This window comes from Halichoerus grypus, chromosome 2 (genome assembly GCF_964656455.1).
Source record: "Halichoerus grypus chromosome 2, mHalGry1.hap1.1, whole genome shotgun sequence".
Lineage (NCBI taxonomy): Eukaryota > Metazoa > Chordata > Mammalia > Carnivora > Phocidae > Halichoerus > Halichoerus grypus.
This window is the reverse complement of record NC_135713.1, coordinates 41,346,328-41,373,386: the sequence shown is the minus strand read 5'-3', so window position 1 is coordinate 41,373,386 and position 27,059 is coordinate 41,346,328. Positions and strand designations below refer to the sequence as shown.

Sequence of the window (27,059 nt, the reverse complement as noted above, 5' to 3'; positions counted from 1 at the left end):
ACAGCAGCCCAACAGAGATGGTGAGCACAAGAAACTCAACAAAATCTCCTGAAACACACTAGCACTGGGTCCTTCCTGCCCCTTGAAGTGAAAGCGTGAAGAGCAATAATAGAGACAATTCCACTGCTGCCAATAGCAACAGCAGTGACCCCTGATTGAGGATTTAATCTATACTAGGAAGGTGCCATCCACTTTACAGGGATAATCTCATTTGATCCCTCCACCAACCCTAAAGAGGTAGGCACTATTGTTAATTTTCATTTACAAATGAAAGATAAACCAAATAAAGAATAGACATAAAGTGACTTGGCCAAGGTTTCACAGCTAAAATCCCTGGGAGGCAAGTTTAAACTGAGGAAAGCTGACTCCAGAAGTGTACTCCTCCCCACCCCCAAGGATGCTCCTTTCTCTTCTATCACTCAGGAAATTTCTAGGGTTTTAGGAACTCAGTGCCAGGAACCTGGTGCAGAGACCAAGCACACGTTTCTTTTCTTTTTTCTTTCTTTCATGTTTGTTTGTTTGTGTATGTCTATCTGTATGTATGTAATCTCCACACTCAATGTGGAGCTCCAACCCACAACCCTGAGATCAAGAGTCTCAGGCTCTCCTGATTCAGCCAGTCAGGCACCCCCAGAAATTATTATTATTATTATTTTTTAATATTTTATTTATTTTTTTGACATAAAGAGACACAGCGAGAGAGGGAACACAACAAGCAGGGGGAGTGGGAGAGGGAGAAGCAGGCTTCCCGCTGAGCAGGGAGCCCGATGTGGGGCTCGATCCCAGGACCCTGGGATCATGACCTGAGCCGAAAGCAGACGCTTAACGACTGAGCCACCCAGGCGCCCCCCCGGAAGTGTATTCTTAATTATTAACCTATTCTGTCTTCTGGAACTAGTGATGCCCTGAACCCCCAACACTCAGCCAGGAGGCAAAAGTCACCATCCCAGTGTTTTTCAGAGATGTTCTATGGAAACTGCCCCCGAGAAACTTAACAGGTATGCCACTACATAAGTTTTCTCTACATGGATAAATCTGGACCATGCTGAGTTAGACACCTAACAAACACAAACCTAGCCTAAGGATTTTTGCAAAAACAAAGCACTCTCTTTCCTTTTCTACCTACCCAAATTCTACTAATCCTTCAAGACCATCTCCTCTATAACCCATCCTTGACTACTCTAGTTCTTTTGACCCTACTTTATAGTCTCATATAAAAAATGTGGCAAGTATGTATGATTTATATAATCAGTGCAAAGCATAAAACAAGTAACAAAAAAACATGGTGAACTGAACTTCACAGGGGCATAGCTCTGGTGCTCATTTATTTATCAAGCATCATTTACTTAGAGAGAAACAGACACAGAGGTATACACTTGGAAAGTTAATTATGAAAGACCTAAATATCAGGTTAAGGACCTCTACATTAAATGGGAACTATAGGATACTGAAAGGACTTCGAGCTAAAAAGTGAGCAGATGTGAGTTATGCATCTGAGTAACTAAGCAGTCAGTGTGGAGGGTGGATTGTTAAAAATTTAACTGTAACAGGAAATGAATAAATCAACATGGTGTAGTCATTCATGGGAAGTTATAAAGCAATTAAAGATAATAGTCTTGAAGAGTATTTAATGGCATGGTAAGTTAAAAAAAAAAAAGGCAAGCTACAGAACTTGGATATTCACAGAAAAAAGACTGAAATAAAAGACACCAAAATGTTAACAATGGTTTTTCTTTGGATGGCATAAGATTATGGACAACATTTTATTCTCTTTTTTAAACAGTCACAATGAAACTTACTTGTATAATCAGAAAATAAAAATGAGTATTTATTTTTTAAGTCCTCTGCTCTAAAGGGGACCAGGAAGCCTACTTTGTGGGGCCTCCAAAGCAGCAATGACCACTGGACTTACCTTTGGGACCCACTTCCCTCCTAGGAAGTTACCACAGGTAGGGCACTTAGGTGGTTTGTGCCTGGTGACGTATGTGAAGGAGCAACCTGGGCTGGTGCAAGTCCCATGGCCCCGGCGGGTATACGTAGTGGTCTGTAAGGAAAAGAGCAGGTCAGAATCAACACCACAGTGTAACCCCTCTCGGAGCCTGATGACCATTATAACCACAACAATGCCAGGAAGATGTCAGCTTGTAGAAGAATAGCCAATTCATGGTATCTTAAAAGGTCAGAATTGGAAAGGTCCTAAGATACAATTAATTCATTATTTAGAAATGGAGAAACTGGGTTCAAATGAGGAAAAACAGCTGCCCAAGGTTACACAGATAAGTATCAGGAGAATAAAGATAGCAATAATTACTACTAATTAAGCCAAATACCACATAGTGCTAAAATGTTTTACCAATATCTCATTTAACACTCTCAGCAACGCTATGAAGTAGGTATTATTAACTACTGAGGTTCAAAGTGGTTAAATGCTTTGCCTCAAATTGTATAGTGAATCAAGGGCACACCTAGACCTAGAACCCTGAAGTCTTTGATTCTTGGTCCAAGATTGCTTCCATGCACTTAGCTGCACCCACAGTCCTAAATACTTCAAAGAATTTGCTTCATGTTCATTCTTGTTAAAAATGAAAAATTAAAAAAAAAAAAGATAGTAGGAAGGGAAAAATGAAGGGGGGGAAATCAGAGGGAGAGACAGACCACGAGAGACTATGGACTCTGAGAAACAAAACTGCAGGTTCTAGAGGGGAGGGGGGTGGGGGATGGGTTAGCCTGGTGATGGGTATTAAAGAGGACACGTACTGAATGGAGCACTGGGTGTTATACGCAACCAATGAATCATGAATACTACATCAAAAACATAATAAAAAAAAAATCAGAGAACCAAGGACTAAGGGTTCAGAGATATAAAAATAGACAATGGCCACTTAAAAAAAAAAAGGAGGGAATTCCAATAGAAATCAAGTTCTTTGACACTCAACAGAATTTATTTGCATATGAATATATTCAGCTACTGGCTCTCACCATCTCCAATGACTTCCCTTTGAACAGAATGATTACAAGGGGTTATTACATTTCAACTGCAAATAGAAATTAGCCATGCCCCATTTCTTGATTAATGCTGAAAAGAAAACATTTCCCTGTCAGATTTGTTCTGTCACTTATGGGTGTTTACTCAGATATTAATCCCACCTTCCCGAGACTGGCCGAAAAGCAAAAAGCTCAAGCTGCCACTAGGTTATCTCTACCAGAACGCCTAGGCAAAAGGTGATTGTAATACTGGTAGCAAGTCAAGGATGAGGGTTGAGTGGTGTGGCACCCGGGAAAGAGACCGACCTGGCTTTGAGTTCCATACTCTACCACTAACACACTGGATGACCTGGAGGTAAAGTCACTTTAGCTCTTAGGCCCTGGGTTTCCTCCTCTGTAAAATCACCTGCCCTTCCTATATCTTAAAGAGCAAATGAGGTAAGAAATAAGAAAATGTGTTGCTTAGTAACTTGTAAAAGATTCTACAGGTTTGTGAGAAATTATTATTACTGGGCTATAAAACATCTCTCATCTTTGCTCAGACTGTGGCTCCACATGGAATATTCACTCTGAACACCACCAGAAAGCAGAATAAAAATTTAAGTTAGGTCAGTTCTATAAATAAATTACCATGAACTTGGAAAGACTCCTAAATAGCTTATAGAAATAATTTTAGAAAAAAAATGCTAGTGGTTCGAGGCTGATGTTTCATTCTTAAGTATTATTTATAAAGGCTTTCTCAAAGAGTCTGGCTGACACTTATTAAATCATAAAAGAGTAATTTCCAGGAGAGCAAAGGCTCAGGAGAAACCTGTAATTTCTCCATGAATTGGGATGCAATGGCTGTTCCTTCTGAAGATATGATAAATTTCTCATCTAAAAACAGACTGTTTATCCATAGGTTTTAGAAGATAGACTGTGGTAAGTTAAAGACGTACACTATTAATCCTCAAGAAACCACCAAATAGCTAAAACACAGTTAATAGCTAATAAGCCAATAAGAGAGATAAAATGAATTCATAAGAAATATTCAATTCAAAAGAAAGCAAAATAACACAGGACAAAAAGAAAACAAATAGTAAAATGACAGATTTAAACCTAACTACACATTTATACATTAAATGTATACAGCCTAAATACCGCAATTAAAAATAGAGATTGTCACATAGGTCTTGCTCTTAGATCCAAACTATATACTGCCTACAAAAAAAGTACTTTAAATATAAAGATAAATAGGTTAAAAGTAAAATGCTGGGAAAAAATATAACTTCCTAATAATAATAATCAAAAGAAAGCTCATTATCAAAGTAAATTTCATAGCAGACAATATTGCCAGAGATAAAGAAGGTCATTTCATAATGATAAAGGGGCCAATTCATCAAGAAGACGTAACAATCCTGGGATGCCTGGGTGGCTCAAATGGTTAAGCGTCCGCCTTCAGCTCAGGTCATGATCTCAGGGTCCTGCGTGCTGGGCTCCCTGCCCAACGGGAATCTGCTTCTCCCTCTTCCTTTGCCCCTGCCCCTGCTCTCAAATAAATAAAATCTTTAAAAAAAAAAAAAAAGAAGATATAATCATCTTACATGTTTAAATACTTAATAACAGAGTCAAAACACATGACACAAAAACTAATAAAAAAGGATATAGACAAATACTATTTATAGTGACAGGTAGATGCCTTCTCTCAATAACTGACAGAACAAGCAGACAGAAAATCAGTCAGGATATAAAAGAGTTGACCACTATCAATCAACCTGACCTAACCTGACACACATAGAACACTCTAACTCAACAGAAGACATTCTTTTCAGGTGCACACAGAACATTTATCAAGACAAATCATATTTTGGGCCATAAAATAAGTTTTAGTAAATTTAAGAGGATTCAAGTCTTATAAACTACAAAGTTCTGACCGTAACGGAATTAAATCAGAAATCAATAAAAGGAAGATATCTGGAAAATCCCAAATATTTGGAAAGCAAATAATGTACTTTTAAGTAACTTATGGGTCAAAGAATAAATCAGAAAGTATTCTGAACAAAATAAAAATAAAAACATACCATATCAAAATTTGTGGGATGCCACCAAAGTAGTCCTTTTTTTTTTTAAAGATTTTATTTTATTTATTTGAGAGAGTGAGAGAGAGAGTACAAGAGGGGGTAGGGTCAGAGGGAGAAGGAGACTCCGCGCCATGTGCAGAGAGCCCGATGCGGGACTCGATCCCGGTACTCCGGGATTATGACCTGAGCCGAAGGCAGTCGTTTAACCAACTGAGCCACCCAGGCGCCCCCCAAAGTAGTCCTTAGAGGGAAATTTATAGCACTAAGCAGCTATATTAGGAAAGAAAGGTCTCAAATCAATGACTCAGCTTCTATCTTAATCTTAAGAAACTAGAAAAGAATAAATTAAGCCCAAAGTAAGCAGAAGAAAGATAAAGATCTGGGCAAGTATCAGTGAAATACAACACAGAAAAACAATAGAGAAAATCAATGAAACCAAAATCTGGTTCTTCAAAGGTCAATACAATTGATAACCTCTAGCCAGGCTTGTCAGGAAAAACAGAAAGGACACCCAAATTACCACTATCAGTGATGAGACAGGTAAAATCACTAAAGTCTACAGATATTAAAGGATAAGCATGCCTCAGAATTTTAAACACAGAATTACCATATGATCCAGCAATTCCACTCAGGTATATCCCCCCAAAAAACTGAAATCAGGGGCTCAAACAGACATGTATCCACTAAAGTTCATAGCAGCAATATTCACAACAGCCCAAAGGTGAAAACAAACTAACTGTCCACCAATGTGTATGAATGGATAAACAAAATGTAGGCTATACACACAATGGAATATTATTCAGCCATAAAAAGGAATGAAATTCTCATACATGGTACAAGATAGGTGAACCCTGAAACCTGCTAAGTGAAGAAAACGAGACCATAAGGACAATATTTGCATGATTCCATTTTATGAGGTACCTAAAATATGCAAATTCAGAGACGGAAAATAAAACAGAGGTTACCAGGGGCTGGGGGAGGGAAGAATGGAGAGTTATTGTTTAATGGGCACAAGGTTTCTGTCTGGGATGATGAAAAGTTCTGGAAATAGGTACTGGCAATGACTCCACAACACTGTGAATATACTTAACGACCCTGAATTGTACACTTAAAAATGGTTATAATGGTAAATTTCATGTTATGCATATTTTACCAGTTTTTTAAAAAAAGAGTAAGGGAATGTTTTGAACAATTTTACGTAAATAAATTTGACAACTTAGATGAGATGGACAAATTCCCTGAAAGACAAACTACCACCAAAGCTCACTCAAAAATAACCTAAATCTAAATAATCTAAAATTATTTAAAAATAATCCAAATAGTCCTATACACATATTTTAAAAATTGTGGACTTGCAATTAAAAATCTTCCCACAAAGAAATCTCCAGGCCCAGATTGACCTCACTGGCAATTACCAAACATTTAAGGAAGAAATTAATACCAATACCACACAAACTCTTCCTGGAAGATGAAGAAGAAAAAGTACTTCCTAACTCTATTAGGTAAACATTACCCTGATACCAAAACCAGACAAACACTATACAAGAAAATTAGAGACCAACATCCTCATGAATATAGACACAAAATTCCTGAGCAAAGTTTCAGCAAATCAAATCCAACAATATACTAGAAGGATAATACATGATTGCCAAGTGGGGTTTATTCCAAGAATGCAGGATTGGTTTAACATTTGAAAACAATGAAATTAACCACATTAACAAACCAGAAAATTCCTACAACCATCTCAACAGACCTAGGAAAAACACTTGACAAAATCCAACATCCATTCCTGATAAAAGCTCCCAGCAAATTAGGAATATAAGAGAACTTCCTAAACTTGAAGAGGGCGTCTACGAAAAACCTATAGCTAATATTACACCTAATGGTGAAAGACTGAGGGCTCTCCTCCTAAGATGAGGAACAAAACAAAGATATCTGCTCTCACCATTTCTAGTCAATATTATACTGGAGGTCCCAGACAGTGTATTAAGAAATAAGGAATCCAAATCAGAAAGGAAGAAATAAAACTACCTTTATTCACAGACAACACAGTCATCAATTAGAAAATGCAAGAGAAACTACAAAAAGGCTACCAGAATACATGAGTTTAACAAAGTTGCAGAATATAAGTTTAATATGCCAAAAAATCAACTATGTTATATTACTAGCGAACAATCAGGTATTGAAAAAAGTTTTGAACTACCATTTACATTAGCATAAAAAAAAAAAAACATTAACTATTTAAGGATAAATCTCAGCCCAGATACTGCAGTATGTGATGGAAAAACCATTAACTGATAATCAAAAGACCAGGGTCCTGGTTCTGGCTTGTTTCGCAGCCCAGTGGCTCTGAATCATACAGAGAACAAGTCCTTTCTCTTCTCTACACCTTTTTTTGTAATATGTACAAATAATAAGATTGAATCAGATCAATGGCCCTCAATTTTTCTAAATCATGTATGCTTCTGAAAATTTGATTAGAGGCACTGAACCTATCCCAGGTAAATGCTCTTAAAGAGAAAAGTTCGTATGTACCTTGAGGAGTTTAAGGATCCTGCAGAGCTCCATTCAAAGACCCTCCCCCACACCCCTATCCCCAGTAAAGAATACCTGGAGAGCAGATAATTTGAGACCTTGGACAGTCCTACTGTCTTAACGTTATTAAGACTTAGAAAACTACCTGGAAGAGAATTCTTATGGAGCCCTGATCTCCATTAACTCCCCACACACTGACCAGTTTGATGGAGGTGGGGTTCTCCACAACTGAGTAGGCAGGAAGAGGCAACATGATGAACTGCGTGGCTGGCGCAGAGGAGCTACTCTCACTGGAATCCTGTGGGCACATGGAGAGAAGGACAGTTTTACTGAGATGGAATGAATAGCCAGGGCCACCCACAACACTAAAGACAGATCAACTCCAATAACCACAGCAGTGTGCTTATCCAAAAAAATGGATCTACAATTATCTCAAAACTTTAATTAAAACAAAAAAAGATACAGAAAACTTTTACCACAGAGAACGTGCTATCCTCATTTTACAGGTGAGAAAACGGAGGTCCTAGGAGACTTAGGACTCTGAAGATCAGATAAGCAGTGAGTGAAAGAACCCAACTGTTCTGACCCTGTCAAGTGTTTTTAACATCCTATTGATCTGCCTAAACCAGGCAGGTGGCATGCTTCATTATCATAAACAGCCCTGAGGCAACAAACAAAAAAATGGATTTAGGCCTACCATGGAGTCCTTTGCAAGGGGCTACCTGCTCTCATACATCCAGACCATCCTACATTCCTCTTGGCCTGAGAACTCCTACTCTGAGGATGCCACACTACCCAGAGTAATAGAGGGCATGGTGGTGGCTCCCCCGCTTCCAGGGGGACCAGGCTGTGGGATCACTGAACTGCTCTTCCCGTCAACTGGGCATGGCTGGACTTACACCACTGGAGAGACTTCCCTCTTACTGCTAAGTCCTATCAAGCTGGCCTTGAAGACAGCTTCCTTTTTCCTACCCACTCTGCGCCCAGGAAGACCATTTGAAAATTCTCCTAAACAGTTCAAGGTGCCATTGTGTTTGCTGAAACAATCTTCAGGGAACATAAAATCCTAACAGCTTGAGCGATTCTGGCTTTGATTCATGGATAGCCCGTATCATTTAAATGCTGTTAATGTACCTCATGTACTCTCTCATGTGAAGAAAGTCCTGGCTATGCTGGGCAAAAGGAGTTGATAAGAGTGCCTAAGAAACTGAAGAGAACTTTAAAGTAAGCAAGCCCAAGGGAAAAAGGTTCAAGAGAACTGTAGTCCTACTAGAAGTCCACACCAGTACTCTTAATTACCACTGCATGGTGCTAGCTGTCTTTGTAGTAATTCCAGATAAAGCAAAAGAGACATAAGTACCAAAGTCACTCACCCTCATGACAGTTACCACTGACATGCTCTCCCCAACCTGGGGGTGGGGCACGGCCAGGCTTCCAGCAGGGAGGTCTGGTGAGCCGTTCACTAAGGTCTCTTCAATTACCAGGCTTGTCTGGTACGGTTGGTGGCTCTCCCCTACCTCCAGGGAAGCCTCCTCCAGGAGCACATCCTGGCTGAGGATCTCTGACGTGGCGATCTCTTGTACGGCACCCGGATGGGCAAGGGCTCCCACCTCCTCAGCTAGGGCCTCCACAGCCAGGCACTGCTCTGCCACGCCTGCATGGCTGGGCACTGCCTCCGGGGCAGTGCTGGACACAAGCGATGGTCCTTTAGGAGACATCTGGTTCTGGGCCACACAAAGCTCTAGCTGAGGGCAGTTGCGGTCCTCCTGCAGGCTGCTCTTGGGGATGATGATGTAATCTGAGCGGGGGAGGATCTTGCGGAAACCTGGGATGTCCGGAACCACAGCAGTCAGTGCAGAGAGCTTGGAGTTCTGAGGACCGGGAAGCCGGGGAAGGGGAGACAAGCAGAGATAAATGGTGTGAGACCACATGCACATTTGTTATTTTTTTCGTTTTTTGGACTGTTTTCTGCAAAAGGGACCATAAAGACTCCTCTCTTGACCTAAGACTTCGAGAGGGTCAGCCTCTGTCAAGAGCAATGTCATCCTCCTCTGAATCACACTTTAGGCCATGTAGCTTACTTGCTCAATCACACAGGAGATAGGTAACAGGGATCAGACTCTGGAAAGGGCACTGATCTTGGCATTTGAAACTGTGAGCTGAAATCCCAGATCTGCAGTCCTGAACAAATATTTCCCAAATTTTAGGTCTTGCTGCCCTATCCGAATTTAGCTATTTGTGAGTTCCTTTCCAGCTCTGATACATTGGATTGCAAAGTAGTAGAAGATTTAAAAACTAGAATGTATAATGTTCAGTAAAACCCCAAAAAGCATAAAATACAAGTCAACAAGGCAAAATGGAACTCAAGGCAGCAAACAAGGATTCTGGTAACACTGGTTTCTCCCAGACTTACAAAACAGGATGAACCGATCACTTCATGAAAGAAAGTATGCATGGATGGGAATATCTGACAAGAACCTGACTATACTGGGGGCAGCAGTAGGGGGATATAAATATTAACACCGACTAGGAACTTAACATTCAGAAAATACTTTCCTGACCTTAACATTAACAACACTATTAGGTTGGGTATTATTATTGTTCCTACTGAAGCTCAGGGAGGTAAACTTCCCCCAAACATAAAACTAGTAAGTAGTAAAGACTCCAAGCCAGGTCTTCTAAGGAGCAAGGAAACCAGGTACTAGAAGCAAAACCGTTCATGGCCAAGAAAAAGGTACTTTTGTTTTATTTTTTCAAATTAAACTGCAAGTTACCTAATAAGAAAAACAGAAAAGTTCAAAGTCAACAGTTAAGTGAGAACTGAAATTAAATGGAAATAATTTCAGATGCATCTTTTAAAAGGAACACTAAGTCCATTACAAAAGGATCCTTAAATACATCAAAGGCAAGAAGTCAATGACACTACTTAAGGTACACAGGAAGCACTCAGAGATGAAAGTTGAAAGAAGCACTCAGATGAAACATAAAAGCAGGCCAAATCCTTTATGGAGCCTTTACTGGAGAGATAATGGAGAAATGACATTCTCAAGTCACCCTTTGAAGCAGACAGGTTAGAACAAGATTAAATGGTAGTAAATGCATAGAATGATCTGGACTTAATCAACAAATCCAGGCATCTAGACACCAGGGAGAGCTGGATGACACTGGAACCACAGGCCTTGCCACTTAGCAAGAGACTGGAAAGGCTGCCGAGAAGCCAGAATGCCACAAGGTCTCTGACAGCTCCCAAAGTATGAAGGCAGGAGGGTCTTGCTTTCATACCAGGCAATCTCGGAGAGGTCAAACACAGCACCCAAAGCCTTACTCAGTCTTGGCACATTCAGATGCTCATTAAATACCACCTTTTCTTATTATATGGTCACTAGACACTTAACCTACTAAAGAGTGATATTTACTGACCAAGGCAGTATGTGCCAATGACTCAGCTAGATGCTTTATATTATCTAATTTAAACACTATGAGTAGATACTATTATTCCCCGCTTTATAAACGAGGAAACCAAGACTCAAAGGTTAAGTGATTCTTCCAAGGTCACAGCTAGTTAATATCAGAGCTAATCCATTCATGTTCTTAATAGCAGTAGTAGAGATGATGGTAGATATAAAGTCCCACATGGATAAGAAAAAACTCATTGCAGATGATTTATTTAAAAAATGTTTTAAAAGTCTTAATAAGGACCTACATTAGTGTGTAGCTTTAAAAACCATTATCACTCTGGGAATAGGTAAAATTTTCCTGTATCAGGGCAAAAGGTTGCTGACTTTATGATGGGGAAACCACAGGGAGTATATATATATATATACACTTTTCCTAGACTCCACTTCCCCTTCCCCCCCAGGAACTGTCTCCCAGATTCAGTTTACAAACAAATCATCTAAAGGAGGGGGTACAGGGACACCTGGGTGGCTCAGTCACTTAAGCGTCTGCCTTCGGCTCAGGTCATGATCCCAGGTCCTGGGATCGAGTCCTGTATCGGGTTCCTTGCTCAGCAGGGAGCCTGCTTCTCCCTCTGCCTGCCGCTCCCCCTGCTTGTGCGTGGCTATCTCTCTCTGACAAATAACCTTTTATTTTTTTTTATTTTTATTTTTTTTTAAATTTTATTTATTTATTTGAGAGAGAGAATGAGATACAGAGAGCATGAGAGGGGGGAGGGTCAGAGGGAGAAGCAGACTCCCTGCTGAGCAGGGAGCCCGATGTGGGACTCGATCCCGGGACTCCAGGATCATGACCTGAGCCGAAGGCAGTCGCTTAACCAACTGAGCCACCCAGGCGCCCCGACAAATAACCTTTTAAAAAAATTAAAAAATAAAAAAAATTTAAAAAGGAGGGGGTACAGACTGGTATCTCCAAGACTTTAGATAACACAAAACTCTTCCAGAAAGAGGAATGCCAAGCCAATAAGGGCAAAATAATCTAAATGGCAGTGGCAGATGGCCTCCACTAAGGAAAACACAACCTCTTCTGCTGTAACATAGCTGTTGTATTCCTGAAGAACCTTTGCTCTACATTATCAAAGAAGAAATCAGAGACAATGTTTCAATTGAAAAAAGGAGTTAAGGTTAACCTTGCAATAACAAGGTTATTTTTCCTGCAGGAATTTCAGTTTAACAAAAAACCAGCAGTATTAACAGGTGTCAGTGTTCTGTTATTGTGAACTAGAAATACAAAATGGCTGACAGACACAAACTAGAACACGTCCTTATGCATTCTTTAGTTCAAGCCTGTCTCCTCCATCATGTTCTGCTTCTGGCATAGTGCACAACCACCAGTGTTAACAGAAGAATGTGACATTATACAAGGCAGCTGTACCTACTTCCAAACTCGCCAGCCCAATTGCTGATTATGTTATAACTGACAGCAATCAGTATAACACGTATCCATTACCTTCCATTAGTAAGGTGAAAACTGATGGGGTGCAGGAGAAATGCCCTACAAACTACTACATTAAGAAAGATAAAACTGACTCAACTCAAAGTTTTCCCAAGAAAAGAAAAGGAAACAGGAGAACAGGGTGTGGGGTCTTCCCAAGGCCTTCACCACTGACACAATGGAGAAATTAGTTGGGGAAAAAAATTACTTACAGGATCCAAACCTTCTTTCTCTAATTTGGCTTTCTCCAGGTAGTAACTCCTCTCGGCCACGCTGAGGAGCCTCCAACTTTCACTAATCTTCTTATTGATCTCAGACTGAGGGAGGTGGGGGAGTTCCTGCTGCACTTTCAAGTAGATGTCGTAATAGTATAGAAGGTAAGCCGACCTAAAGGAAGCAATGACTTCTTAAGGTTTTCCCTCATTCAACCAGTAGACAGTACAGTGTCAGGGTTTGAGAGTAAAGAGGCAAAAACCTAGCTTTCCATTTCAAAGCATTTATCTAAATAGGGACTGAAGCAAACAAACATTTAAATAACAGCCCCAGGGCACCAGGGTGGCTCAATCGGTTAAGCATCTGCATGATCTTCGGTCCCAGACTGTCCCAGGAGGATCGAATCCCTCATCTGGCTGAACTCCCTGTTCAGCAGGGAGTCTGCTTCTCCCTCTACCCCTCCCCCGTTTGTGATCGCTCTCTCGCACACTCTAATAAAATCTTTAAAACATAAATACATATATACATAAATAACAGCCCCAGATAATGTACAGGTTTCTCCCTCCAGAAACCTGGAAGCAAAAGCTAGTCTGACTTACTTTTCCATGGACCACTTTTTCTATAAGAAGAATTGGCTCTATAGGCAAATATGAGCAAAGATATATAGGTGCACTGTCATCCCACTCTCAGGGAAAGGTTACTTAGGGGGCTAATCACAGTCTAGTTATCACCCACATGCTTTACTCCTCCACACAGCCTCTGGTCATCTCATTGGCCAACAGCACCTCCCCAGAGCTGAGAAAGGGAAGTAAATTAACTACCAAAGTAACCCAAAAGTGGTAACCTCAGCAAGAAGTTTTGGAGTGTTCAGTTAAGAGGGAGATTAGAGCTATAACATGGATAATCTTTATAGATATCATTGGTACTATTATAATTCTATCTTTTTACTAATTCCCTATTTTAAATGCTTAAATATCGATAATGTTAATAATAAATAACACACTTCATTTGTACATAGCTTCCACCATTTGTATGGTACAATCTCGTATGACAGCCTGAAAACATGATCAAGATCCAGCCAGGAATGGCAACTGCTAGTATCAACCTACCACTTCCTATTCCCCATCTCCCTCTCCCCACAACACCACTGCCCATCCTGAGACTTCAACAATAGACACGACACTCTCAATGAATCTGGACGCAGCCTAAAGTCTTCCTCAACACAGTTTTCCAAGCAGTTTGTGTTTCTAAATGCCAGCTACCGAAAGGTGTTAGCTAACCTGGGTTTCTTGGCCTTCTCTCCATGTATTTTATACTTTTTCTTCTTCTTGGGTGGCCCAGGGGAGGTGTAACAGTAGGCTTCCTCAATTTCCTCCATCACGACAGTTACCTCAGTACCATCATATGATGCATCCATGGCTAGAGGAAAGTCAAACACAAACAGGTTTCAAGAATCTATCCTAAAGAGGACAGCAGCCACTTGATCCAATGATCCCCTATCTCTGCCAGGGCCTCAAGGTTCAGTCATTTCCCAAACTCAGCAGATCCTAAGCAGCACTGGGGGTACTTAATAAATATACAGATCCCAGGGTTCCACCTCAGTTCTTCTGAATCAGAATCTCCAGAGGGTACGGAAATCTGTATGCTTAACAAGTGCCCCAGGTGATTCCTCTGACCCAGCAAACTTAGGATCACTAGCTTTGACAACTCATTTGCTTATATACACTCCTGGGATATAATAATTCTTCAACTCAAAGATCAGCCCCACATTACAACAATTCCATATGGTAAAAAGTGAAAAGAATATTTGGCCAGTAGTCAGAAGTTCTGGACCTTCTCTCATGTTTCAGTACCTTAAGCAAACTGCTTCATTGATTCATTCAGTTATTCATTCAGACACACAGTAAATGCCTGTATGTAAGAGATTTTTTTACACCCTGCTAGCTTCTGTGACTTTGAGCAGGTCCTTTAGCTATTTCAGGTTCAAATTTTTTCACATATGAAAAGATAGATGTCTTACCCACCTTACTACAGATTTATAGTGATAAGGCTCAAAGAATACCACAGATACAACTCTATTTGAGAACAGTCAAGTGCTACGCAAAGGAAAGGGTTCATTAGTAAAGATTAAAGATCTACAGCTGAAATGCTTAATGATCAGCCTAACCACAACCACCACAACCAAACAGGGACTTGAAAGATTTTTTTCATTCAAAAAGCCAACTTTTTTTTATACTACACTGCTCCCCATTTCCCCAGCACTGTTCAATGAACTTTCTGCAATGATGGAAACGTTCTATATGTGCACTCTCCAATATGGCTACTAAGCGCCTGAAATATGGCTAGTGTGATTGAGGAACCGAATTTGGTTTTGTTTAATTGTAATTAATTTAAATTAGCCACATATGGCTAGTGGCTATGGTACTGGACATCTTAGGTCTGAACAGTAATCTGACAGACCAACATTAACTCCCTGGCTTAAGAAACAGAAAATCTATTAACAGCTTTTCCTAGGAAAAGGCAGGCATAAAAAAACCTGAATGACTAGTTCAAGAGGAGTGGCCACTATTTGTGGCCACGTTCTTAGTTGGAGTTTTACCCAAAAGACTCAGTCCTTGGAGGACGAAAGGTTTCCAGAAACCACTTCAATTTTATGAGACAGAAATGATATACTGTAGTTGCTCTTGAAAATTTGTCAGAAAAGAACTTAGGATTCTGGGAAGACAGATCTGTGTATTACAAACCCACTCACATCTCATTTAAACCTCACTCCACAACTGATGAGGTATCTGGTTAAGGTATAATGAGCAAAAGATCAAGTCAGATCTGGCTCCAAGGCTCAACTCTAACCATGTGATCTCAGACAAGTCTATATACTACATCCTGAATTTCAATTGTTCCTCGCGTGAGATGAAAAGGCTGGAATCAGTAGCTCCTAAATTTGGGGGAGGCAAGAATACCTTTGAGAATGTTGTGAAAGCTAAAAACCCCTCCCCTAGAAACCGCAGACAAGCAATATGTCACCTATAATTTTAAAGATATTCCCCAGTTAAAAACACTTTATTCCTAAGGTTTCTTGTTCTGTGTCATCTCTAATGATTTCCCTTCCCATTAAAACAAATAAACCCTGCATTCTGTCACAGCGCAACCAAGAGAACATAACCCACAACTTGATTGGGTAATAGGCCAGCACCTTCACAGAATAAGGGTAGCTAGAATTAAAATCAAGACTATGTGGGTACTATGCTTTTTCTACCCTTAATAATTGACTTCTCAGTCCTTGAGAGTCTTGCAGAGAAGCAGTAACTGCAAGAGAGGATCTGTAAAGAATGACATATAGGGTTTTAGCACCCAGAGCAAAACAATTTAGGAAGCAGAGCCATTACAACCACCTTGGGGTGGGGCAGGAAGAGACTACCCAGGGTTTTTGCTCGCTTGAATACCCCATTTTAAGCCTGGGTCCAAGATTATTTTCAGACCCTAGGCCTCGGTACAGCAATGCCAAAAAATGCAGAATAATATAAAGGTTAAAACCAAGGGCTTTTGTGGAAAGCAAAAGATCAGGACCAAGTTACACATTTTTATAGCACCCGCATAGAGCTCTATGACCTTGAGCAACCTACTTACTCTAAGCCTCAGTTTTCTCATCTGTAAAACAGGATTAAGGGCAGTACTTGAAATCTGAGCCACTTTCACTGTTCCATCAGATGCTCCTCAAAACCTCATGAGATGGCCTTTGACGGTTCGACTAGGGGCCCCGGCTTGCCTTTGGGCTAGTTCATTCCCCTCTCTCGGTCTCAGATGTCCCAAACGTACCGAATGCGGGAGTAGAAGACTAAGGCTTACTGGTCCTACTTTGCGGAAGGGACAACGGGGCTCAGAGAGCCCCAGCACTCGGCTCGAGGTCGCCCAGCATGTCCGCGGCACTGTGCAGCGAGGCGCTCGAGGGCGGGACTTACCCGGAGGAGCGTGCGAGCCGCGCGGCTCACATTCCCGGAGGCGCCCGGGCCGGGGGCTCGACGAGGGGGCTGGCCGGCGCACTCGCGCTCCCCGCTGTCGGCGAGAGGCGGCTCCAGTCGTGACAGCGGCAACAAGGAAGTGGAGGCGAGGGCTCGCGCGCGCATCCCGGGGGCTGGAGGAGCCCCGGCCCCGCGGCCCCGCCCGGCGACACACGGCGCGGAGTCGCGACAGCTCCTCTCGCTCCCCCTTTTCGGAGTCGCGATATAGGGTCGTGGAGGGCGGGTATGGGAGCACAGGTTCGCTCCGCAGGCTCTTCACCGACGCCTGCTGAGGGCCCCGGGGGTCAAGCCCCGGGGAGCCCGAAGAAGACAGCAGGGACGCGGTCGTCGCCGCAGCACCGGATCGGCGGCGGCAGCAGCAGCACCAGCACACCTCAGATCGCCAGGGAGACCCTTCCCGGCGGCCCTCGCGGCGCACCGGAAGCGGCCGGCTGCGCGTGACTGCGTGCGTCTCTCTGCGCATGCGCAACAGTCCAGCCCTAGTCGAGGGGCGGGCTCATAGGAACAGCTTAGATGCTTAGAGGGGGCTGATAAGGCGGACGAACTGTTTCCGGCTAGAGGTTCCGGGAGGAGAAGGAAGCTGCGGCCGCCCGCGGTGGGACGCCCGGGCCGCTTAGCCCCGGGGCATTGCCGTAGGGCGCTCAGGTAACTGGGGCGGGGCTGTGCCGAGCGTGAGAGGTCGAGGCCCCGCCTGAACTCTCAAAGCCACGTCGGGCCCTGGGGAGCCCCAGCACCACCCTCTCAGCACAGTGTTCAAGGCCTGACCCCAGCCCTGCCCAGTCTGTCCCCACTTGTTCAGGATAGGGTTCTTCTTAGTGCCGCATCAAGTCGTTCTCCTCACCTAATCCGTCCTTCCCACCGTCCCCCACACAGTTATGGTAGTGAGTTCCTGGAGTGATTCAAACTGAGCTGAATGACCAAGTGGAGAGGCTCTGGAATCGGACAAGAATAGTATACTTTTTCCCGCCAGTGTCACAGATTGTTCCACATTTGTACAAGTCCTTGCACGACCCTCACTGTCTTGCAGATGTATTTCCAATCTGCATACTTTTCTCCATGTACCACTGTCACCAACCTCCTAGTCACCATTATCTCCTCCTGGACTGATGCAGTTTTTCCCACCTCCCCTCTTGTCGCTCTGCAATCTATTCACACAACAGGCAGATTGATCTTTTTGCACTGTAACTGAATCAGTCACTGCCTGCTTAAAACCTTCTAGTCTCTTTTCGTTCAGTTAGAATAAAATTGAAACTTAGCTTGACCTACAAGACTTTGGCTTGGTTCTTTTTCTTAAACTTTTACATTTTTTAATTAACATATAATGTATTATCTGTTTCAGGGTTACAGGTCTGTGATTCATCAGTCTTACACAATTCACAGTGCTCACCATAGCACATACCCTCCCCAATGTCCATCACCCAGTCACCCCATCCCTCCCACCCCCCACCACTCCAGCAACCCTCAGTTTGTTTCCTGAGATTAAGAGTCTCTTAAGGTTTGTCTCCCTCTCTGGTTTTGTCTTGTTTCATTTTTCCCTCCCTTCCCCTATGATCCTCTGTCTTGTTTCTCACATTCCTCATATCAGTGAGATCATATAATTGTCTTTCTCTGATTGACTTATTTCGCTTAGCATAATACCCTCTAGTTCCATCCACATCATTGCAAATGGCAAGATTAAGGGGGTATAGCTCAGTGGTAGAGTATTTGACTGCAAATGGCAAGTTTTTTTGTTTGTTTGTTTGTTTGTTTTATGGCTTGGCTCTTCATTCTCTTTCCATGTCGCCTCTCAATACTGGTAGTTCCCAGAACAAGGTATATAGTACGCTATAGTGTTCAGAACACTGGCTTTGTGCTGAGTTCCCTGGATTTGATTCCAAGTCCTGCCATATTTAAGCTGTATTAAGCATGTAAAGTAACAAGTTTATGGAGTAGATCTTCAGTAATTGGTTTCCATCTCCTCAATTGGTTCCCATCTCACTACATGGCACAACCATCCATTGGATTGGTCAGTGCTCCCACCAGAAATCTGGGAGTTATCCTTAACTCCTCTTGCACCTGACATCCAGTCCATCAGCAAGATCTGCAAAAACATAGCCCCAAACTGACTACTTCTTACCATAGCCACTATTACTCTAATCCAAGCCACCATTATCTCACATCTGGACTCCTGCAGCAGCCTCCTAACTAGTCTCCTGCTATTTCTCGACACCCTTCAATTCCATTCTTTACATAGTAGTCATCTTTCTCCTCGATTAAAATCCTTCAGTAGCTTCCCTTTGCATTCAGATTAACATACCTCAACTGGCTATGGCCTTTTTTATCTACAGATTTAGGGCCACCTCTTAGGAAGTTGGATTTTACCCCTTAGGTTCTCCACTTTGCAACCAAAGGACTCTTTCTGAAGTGCAAATCTGATCACATATTTCAAATAAACAGACCTCTATGGCCTCTTTTTGTCCCAGGATCAAGCTAAAATCTCTACGATTTGGCTCTTGTTTTCTTCTCCAAAGATTTTTTTCCTGACCATGCCATCATGTTTTCTATAGTATTTTATTGCCTTTACACATATTTCCTTCTGTCTCATGAACTTCTATTTGTTTATAGTTTAAGGCCCAACATCAATACTGTTTCCTCTTTGAAGTGCACTGCCCATCCATGTCCCACCCAGTTGATCATCCCCACCTCTATATTGTAGTTCGTAGTACTCTGTAACCTCTTTTATAGTTTTCATGCACTCTAGTGTTTGTCTTCCCTGCTTCCCCGGTAGGCTTCTTTCCCCTCCTCCCCCCACGATAGGTTTCTGAGTGGTGGGCACTATGCTCCATCCATCTCTGGATGGCTGGCATCGAGCACAGTGCTTAGCACATAGAGGATGGCAAGAATGGATAGATAAATGTGTGGATGTGGTAGTAGGAGTCAGCCCTTGCAAAGGGGCAGTCACAGCATAAGGTCACAGCAGCTTCTCCTCTCCTGTGAGGACTCTCATGATAAAATGTCTTCTCAGGCAGTTACCAAAACTGCTACTGTCTGATCATGTTTATTTCCTTCATAGCCATATCACACTCTATAATTATCTTATTTATCTGTTCTCTTTTTGTTTATCTTCCTCCACCATATTGTATATTTCGTAAGGGCAGGGACCTTGACGGTGTTGTTCATCGCTGTATCCTTACCACTTGACACTTACAAACACTAAATGAATGTGTGGCTATTGTGGCTATCAGAAACGTATTCCCACAGTGAAAATCCTTCCAAGCCAAATAGTGATAGAGCTTTGAGATCTCACTTTGGTGGAATATCCAGCAGGAGTATGGAGTTGCAGAAATGGCACTAATTCTGAGCCAAGAAATCCGAGCTGTATGAACTTGGGTAGGCCCCTTCTCTGAGCCTCAGTTTCTGTTATAAAAGGAGCCGGATAATAATCCCTTGAATTTATACAGTGCACTGCTATTTGCAAACCTCTTTTACCATTTATTTTTTCAGTCTATTCCCATGGTAGAACAGACATTATTTTTACAGAAGCTCAGAAAGTTTAAGTGAACTAGATTCTCTGTAAGATCTCTTCTTTTTCAAACACTCTATGAGTCTGTATAAGCAATCCCTACAAAAAGTCAGTAGTATGAATCCTATTTTCTCTTGACTTTGGCCTTATATTATCATTTCCTAGTAGGATTTTGAAAAATCTGCCCCATCTTTTAGGGGGAATCCATTATCTCTGGTTCCTGACAGGTACTCCACATTTTGTCTCCTCAGTTTTCTACAATTGTGGCAAAACAAGCTGAGAGGAGGAACACACTCAGCCCCGGTAATTGTGGCCCAGCACTCATTCTGTGAATATGGCAAACAAGGGGAACAAAAAGCGTCGACAGTTCTCCCTGGAGGAGAAAATGAAGGTGGTGGAAGCTGTAGACTCAGGAAAGAGGAAAGGTGATGTGGCAAAAGAATTTGGTATCACTCCTTCTACCTTGTCTACATTCTTAAAGGATCGTGCCAAATTTGAAGAGAAGGTACGGGAGGCATCTGTAGGACCCCAGCGGAAAAGGATGAGGAACGCTCTCTATGACGACATCGATAAGGCTGTTTTTGCTTGGTTTCAAGAAATCCATGCCAAAAACATTCTTGTGACTGGTTCTGTCATTCGGAAAAAAGCACTAAACTTGGCCAACATGCTTGGCTATGACAATTTTCAAGCAAGCGTGGGCTGGCTGAACAGATTTAGGGATCGCCACGGAATTGCTTTGAAAGCAGTCTGTAGAGAGGATAGTGACAGATTAATGAATGGTCTAGGAATAGATAAGGTTAACGAGTGGCATGCAGGGGAAATTATAAAACTGATTGCTGACTACAGCCCAGATGATATCTTTAATGCTGACGAGACAGGAGTGTTTTTCCAGTTGCTTCCCCAGCACACTCTTGCTGCTAAAGGGGACCATTGTAGAGGGGGCAAGAAAGCAAAGCAGCGGTTGACAGCACTCTTTTGTTGCAACGCTTCAGGGACTGAAAAAATGAGACCATTGATTGTTGGTAGGTCAGCCAACCCACACTGTCTCAAGAACGTCCATTCCCTCCCTTGTGATTACCGAGCCAACCAGGGGGCATGGATGACGCAGGAGCTGTTTAATGAGTGGCTGATGCAAGTAGATGCCAGGATGAAGCGGGCGGAACGCCGCATCCTCCTGCTGATCGACAACTGCTCCGCTCACAACATGCTGCCACGCTTGGAAAGGATCCAGGTGGGCTACCTGCCCTCTAACTGTACTGCCGTCCTGCAGCCACTGAATCTCGGCATAATTCGCACCATGAAAGTGCTGTACCGAAGCCACCTCCTGAAACAGATCCTCCTCAAGCTCCACAGCAGTGAGGACCAAGAAAAAGTGGACATCAGGCAGGCCATCGACATGATTGCTGCAGCATGGTGGTCAGTCAAGCAGTCCACAGTGGTGAGATGCTGGCAGAAGGCAGGCATCATCCCTCTGGAACTGACAGATTTGGACACGGAAGTGGCAACCAGCGAGCCAGAGGCAGCCAGTGAAAAGTTGTGGCACTCCGTGGCTCTTGCCACCTGTGTCCCCAATGAAATAAATTTCCAGGACTTCGTCACCGCAGATGATGATCTCATCATCTCTCAGGAGCGGATAGACACAGAGGTCATCCAGGGCATGGAGGCTGGTGAAAATACAGATGAAGCTGGAAGCGAAGAGGAGGGGGAGGCATCTTTACCACAGCAGCCAAAAATCACCATCACAGAGGCCATCTCAAGCGTACAGAAACTTAGACAGTTCCTTTCCACTTGTGTAGGTGTTCCTGACGCCGTTTTCGGACAGCTAAATGGCATAGATGAATATTTAATGAGAAAAGTGACACAAACTCTTGTTGACTCCAAAATTACAGATTTCCTCCAAACAAAATAATGTAGGCATTAACTGCCTCTTTTAATTTAGAAAATGTAGTTTACAAGGACAAAGCTTTTTTTTTTTTTTTTTAGATAGGATATTGAACTTAAGTTTTAAGCAATATTATAATGACAACATTCCAGTCCTCTGAAATAATCAGGAAACTTCCTTGAATGGAATTTGGAAATGAAATTTGACCAATATGTGTGTTATCTTTTGATTAATCAAATGGTTTCCAAAGTTGTCTGTACCTTAGGCTCTCTTGAGGACCTTTAAATAAATTTCTAAAGCCCAGGCCTTATCCCAGACCAATTAAATCACAATCTATGGTGATGGGGCACAGGCATTAGTAGTTTGTGAAACTGCCCAGGTGATTCCAATGTGCAGGGAAGTTTGGGAATTACTGGATTGACCACAGGAAAATCAAGCACACTGTGGGTCTGGAGCCAACTTCTTCCCAGTAAGTCTAGCTCAGTGGTTTCCAAATGTTGGCTCACTTCAGAATCACTTGGAAGGCTTGCTAAAACCCGGATAGCTGAGCTCCACCTCCAGTTTTCTGATTCAGTGGATCTTAGGTGGGGCCCCCAAATTTGCATTTCTAACAAGTTCCCAGGTCATGCTGATGCTAATGTGGTCCAGGATCCTTACTATGAGAACCACTGGTCTAGCTGGAGTCCAGTACTTCTCTCTTCAGCCAGCCATCCGAATACTCCCACTCACTAGCAAAAAAGAAAAGGAAAAAAAAAAACAAAAAACATTAGCAGTTCTTATTCCAGATCTGTTAACTCCTTTCTGCTGATTTGGTAACTCTAGAATCTTAGCTTTTCTCTTGAATGCTGCACCAGCTAGCCAAGTAGTGAGTAGAGGTACATCTGTCTGTGCCCAAAGAATTAACAGGAACCGCCTAGGATGTGAACACAGCTTGTAATGCCTATTAGTCAGAGGGAGCTGGGGCACGGGGGAATACGAGGAGCATTAAAAGAAGAAATATAATGCAATGTGGGAGGCCTTATATATCTGAGAATCCTGGGAGAGAACATACAGCCCAGTGTACCTCTCACTTTCCAGACAAGGTGACAGGGAAGTTTGTGGGAGAGAGGACACGTGTGACAGGATTTGGATCGTTCCTGCTTTGGATTATTCCACCTGTGGATAATCCAGCCTGGACTTTGTGATTAAGATGAAGGCACACTGTTTGCCTTTGCTAAAATTACTTCACCTTTATTCCTTTTTGTTTGTTTGGCAGAGACATCTGCTAGAGCAGAGTTGATTTTAAATTATCTAGAACTAAATAAATTTATAATCAGATTTATATTAAAGTTTTTCTCCTATAAAGAAGACATTTTTAATATCCTTCATAACCCTAGTATCTGTTCCTAATATGTGAGATAAGTGTCCGTTTCATTTTTAGAAGGTACATACAATACCTGTCAGTGTTGTAGTGTAGTTTTCCGCCCCCATACAGGTTAATTTTTTTGTTATTTCAGAAACCCATAGCAATTCAGTTATTTTTCTTTCTGTAATCATTTAACTGAGACACATGTAAAACAGATTAATCACAGACTGCTTCCAAGTTGAACAAAACGACAGTCACAAAAAACAGCAGATATTTAAATGGATTTTTGAAATCTTATTTTGTATATTTTTCTTCTTAACAAACTAATATATTTTGAATTAAAAGTACTGTACATATTTTAAATCCTTAACACATAGGAGAGGAAAACTGTCTTCTGGCTAAGTCCTGTGGTTCTGCTCATTGTCAGCACCTTTACTGCTGTCATTTTGTGTCAGGATTACTGACACAATTTTGAATTCCTTTGCTCACCTTTCTTCCCCTGAAGTCCATTTGGCACATAATGTTAGAGCTATTGAAATCATGCCATTTCCCCTGCCCAAGTGTCTGTGGTGGCTCCCAAATGCCTAAAAATATAAAAAACTGGATTATTCGGTTGAGTGTTAACACCCTCTAGAGTTGGTTCCAACCCGCATTTGCAGCTTGCTTGCTCGGTACCATTGAGCGTGTGTGCTGCCCCTGGACAGGCCGTTTTCTTTCACTCTGTCCCCGAGTGCTGGCGCGCCTTTACTTGAATGCCTCACCCTGCTCGCTACCGAGGTGGGCCCTGCACATAAGGCCCTCCAGGAACTAACTGGAGTCCTCTTTTGCCAGCCTTGTTTTAAAGACTTCAGCACCTGCTCCACCCTTCTCTCAACTCCTTGGCACTTTTTGTCTCTACCACTCACTTAAGCACCTACATTTTTGTCAATGTTCTGTGGCTCTTTGACTAGACTGTAAGCTCCGTGGGAGCAGGGAACTTTGTAACCTTAATGATGCCTAGCACTGTGCTGGGCACATCATAGGCACTTCAATAAACATTTCTGTATAAATTGATATATACATGTAATGTGTCAGTACCACTTTTTTTTTTAAAGCTGTATGAAGCATTGATTCTACTAGAATATGACTTGAGGATAGGATAGGGCTGCCCGCTATTTAAAAGAATTTGCAAATTTTTCCATGAATATTATTGCCTCAAATAGTATTCCAGTCCAGGTTATCATCTGTTCTTTGATAATGAGGAATTCCAATATATAAAGTTAAGCCATTTCCTTCCACATAAAGTCATTGTAGGATTTACACACGCAAGACTTTGGTATGAAAGGCTTTAAGTGCTTTGCACATAGTAGTATTCAGTAAATATGTACTTAAACTTGCTTTAAAAAAAAAGAAATTTCATATTCTTGACTCATTTAATGTATCATAATGAATTAGATCCTTACAGATGGAAATCATATCCAAAAGAGCGAGCTTTTGCAGTCTGGTTTACATTGGTTAAACCTTCGAGTCTGTTGGGACATTAGGGTTTTGTTTGTTTGATACTTTTGTTTTTTTAAACTAGAAGAAGATATCCCTTCTGAGTTGGCTGTCTTCACCAGGCCCTCCATGGCTTCTCCCTGACTCTCTGGTCCCTCCTGCCCCAATTGAGGATTAGTTTGCCCCAGTTCACCAATCCACTCTGTAGGCCAACATTCTGAAACTAGGTACTTACCTCAATTGAGCTGTTACGAGGATAAAAATGTATATCTGACACAGACTAAGTTCTATAAATGCTATGTCATTACTATCCATCCTTATTTGGAACTTTACAGGTACTATCTAGAGGCAGGGACCTCCCTTACCAGACCTTCCTTTCACTAACAGATCTTGGAGTTTAGTGTTCCAGAACCACCAAAACTGATCATTAGATAAAACTCAAAGTTTTCTTTGCCCTGTTCTTAAGATGGGCTCTTTCATTAAAAAGGGAGGAAGCTAAGAATTGTTGCCTATTACATTCCAAGCACCGTTTTACTCCTTATCATTTGATCTTTCCAATAAATTGTAGTGCAAAAAGACAAAGAGGCTCAGATAATGTATTCCAAATTTGCCTATTAAAGAACTGTTCATGCTACCAGAAGCCATAGTTCTTTGAAGTGAAACGTGGTTGCATATTCTGGCCACCAGAGGGCAGAAGGAGACTACACAGTAGAGATAATTTGGCCAACTCAAGAACCCTTAGAAGCAGCCATGTTTAATTTCTCTGATTGAAAAGGGAGACAAGGAAAGATAGAAAAGACATAGGATGTAATACTTGTTCAGGCAACTAGCTTAGAAATAACTGTGCCTTGGGCCACCTAAACCAACCCCATTACACACCTATCCCTTCACCAGGGACTTTTTCCAACCTCTTGGAAAGGTCATGTAATTGACCTGAGACAGATAGACATGCTCTGCAAATGAACCAATGCTAGAGAAGTAACTATCCACCAAATACACCCATGCTTGGACCTTATACCCACTGCTGACCATAGAGGCTCTAAGGACGAAATACAAGGCCCTATCCTCAGGGAGTCCAGTTAGCAGATAGGGAAGAAAAAATAATAGAATGGTAAATGCCATTTTAGAGGCAGAGATGAGGTCCAAAGGAGACCGTATGACGAAGAGGAATTCAATAGGAAATATTGCCAAGAGCAAGGGATTTTTAGTAAGAAGTATTTGGAAAGAGTAGTAAAAAGTTATGCATACGGGGCTGGGAGGCTACTCCTGGCAGAAGGAACAACAAATATAAAGGCCTGGGGTATTTTAAAACGGTCCTTTTGAGATCACTTAAGGTCAGAGGTTTATTGATCAAGCAAAGGGATGTGTGACAGGACAAGAGGTTGAAGATGTAAGCAAGGGCAAAGTTTTTAAGGTCTTGTTGGCTATAGCATTGATTCTGAACTTATTCTGAAAACACTAAAGAACCACTTAGAAGTAACAAAGGTCTTTTTTTTTTTTTTAAGAAAATAATTGACAACTAGTGTGGAGGCTAAGTTGTAGAGAAACAGATTAACTAGGTAGGCGGTGGCACAGTCCTGAAGATAAATGAGCACTGAGGGCAAGAAAGAGTTGTTGGATTTGAGACTCTTACCAGGTAGATGGATTTGAAGAGGAATATTCTAAAATTTTCCAGGTTTCTGGCTTGAGTTGCTGGGTCATGCTATGATCAAGACAGGTTAACAGGGGAAGAGAAGATGAGTTTGTGAGGATGTGTTCTATGTGAGGTGCCTCTGGGCATTCAGCTGTTATTGGACAGCTCTGGAGATTTATATATAGACAGATATGCTGGCTGGTGTTCTGGAAAGGCTAGAAATCATGTTTGGCTGCCATCAGCACACAGATAATAAAGCAGTTGAAGCCATGGATGTGGATGTAGTCATCTGAAGAGAGCTTATAACGCGAAGTATTCATGACATGGGGGTCCATGAACCAGCCTTTTTATAAATCGTGTGTATGTACACATGCGCATGTGGTATTTCTCCAAGAAGAGCCATACTTCCATCAGTCTCAATCAGATCTGAAAAGGCAAACCTTAAGCAATGATGCTAAATGAGGAGAGAAGAGGCCAAGGACACAAGCACTGAAAGGACAGATGGGAAGCAGAGCCCTC

General features: G+C 42.0%; 2 protein-coding genes across 3 annotated transcripts in view; one reads left to right on the top strand and one right to left on the bottom strand.

Annotated features, from left to right (window-relative positions):
• Nucleotides 1-17,131, bottom strand: part of HMGXB3 (HMG-box containing 3) — a 45,032-nt gene extending 27,901 nt beyond the window's left edge. For both annotated transcript variants that reach the window (XM_036080655.2, XM_036080656.2), the window contains exons 1-6: nt 16,643-17,131; nt 13,964-14,102; nt 12,683-12,857; nt 8,954-9,451; nt 7,780-7,878; nt 1,913-2,044 (exon numbers count right to left, since the gene is read on the bottom strand). In XM_036080655.2, coding sequence (XP_035936548.1) covers nt 1,913-2,044; nt 7,780-7,878; nt 8,954-9,451; nt 12,683-12,857; nt 13,964-14,100 — 1,041 coding nt within the window. In that variant the 5' untranslated portion in view covers nt 14,101-14,102; nt 16,643-17,131. The remainder of the gene's footprint in view (nt 1-1,912; nt 2,045-7,779; nt 7,879-8,953; nt 9,452-12,682; nt 12,858-13,963; nt 14,103-16,642) is intronic.
• Nucleotides 17,132-17,196: 65 nt separating this feature from the next.
• Nucleotides 17,197-24,486, top strand: TIGD6 (tigger transposable element derived 6). The gene is made up of 2 exons (XM_036080658.2): nt 17,197-17,347; nt 20,456-24,486. Exon 2 carries the CDS (start codon nt 20,539-20,541, stop codon nt 22,111-22,113), a length of 1,575 nt encoding a protein of 524 aa, XP_035936551.1. The 5' UTR covers nt 17,197-17,347; nt 20,456-20,538; the 3' UTR covers nt 22,114-24,486.
• Nucleotides 24,487-27,059: the final 2,573 nt, after the last annotated feature.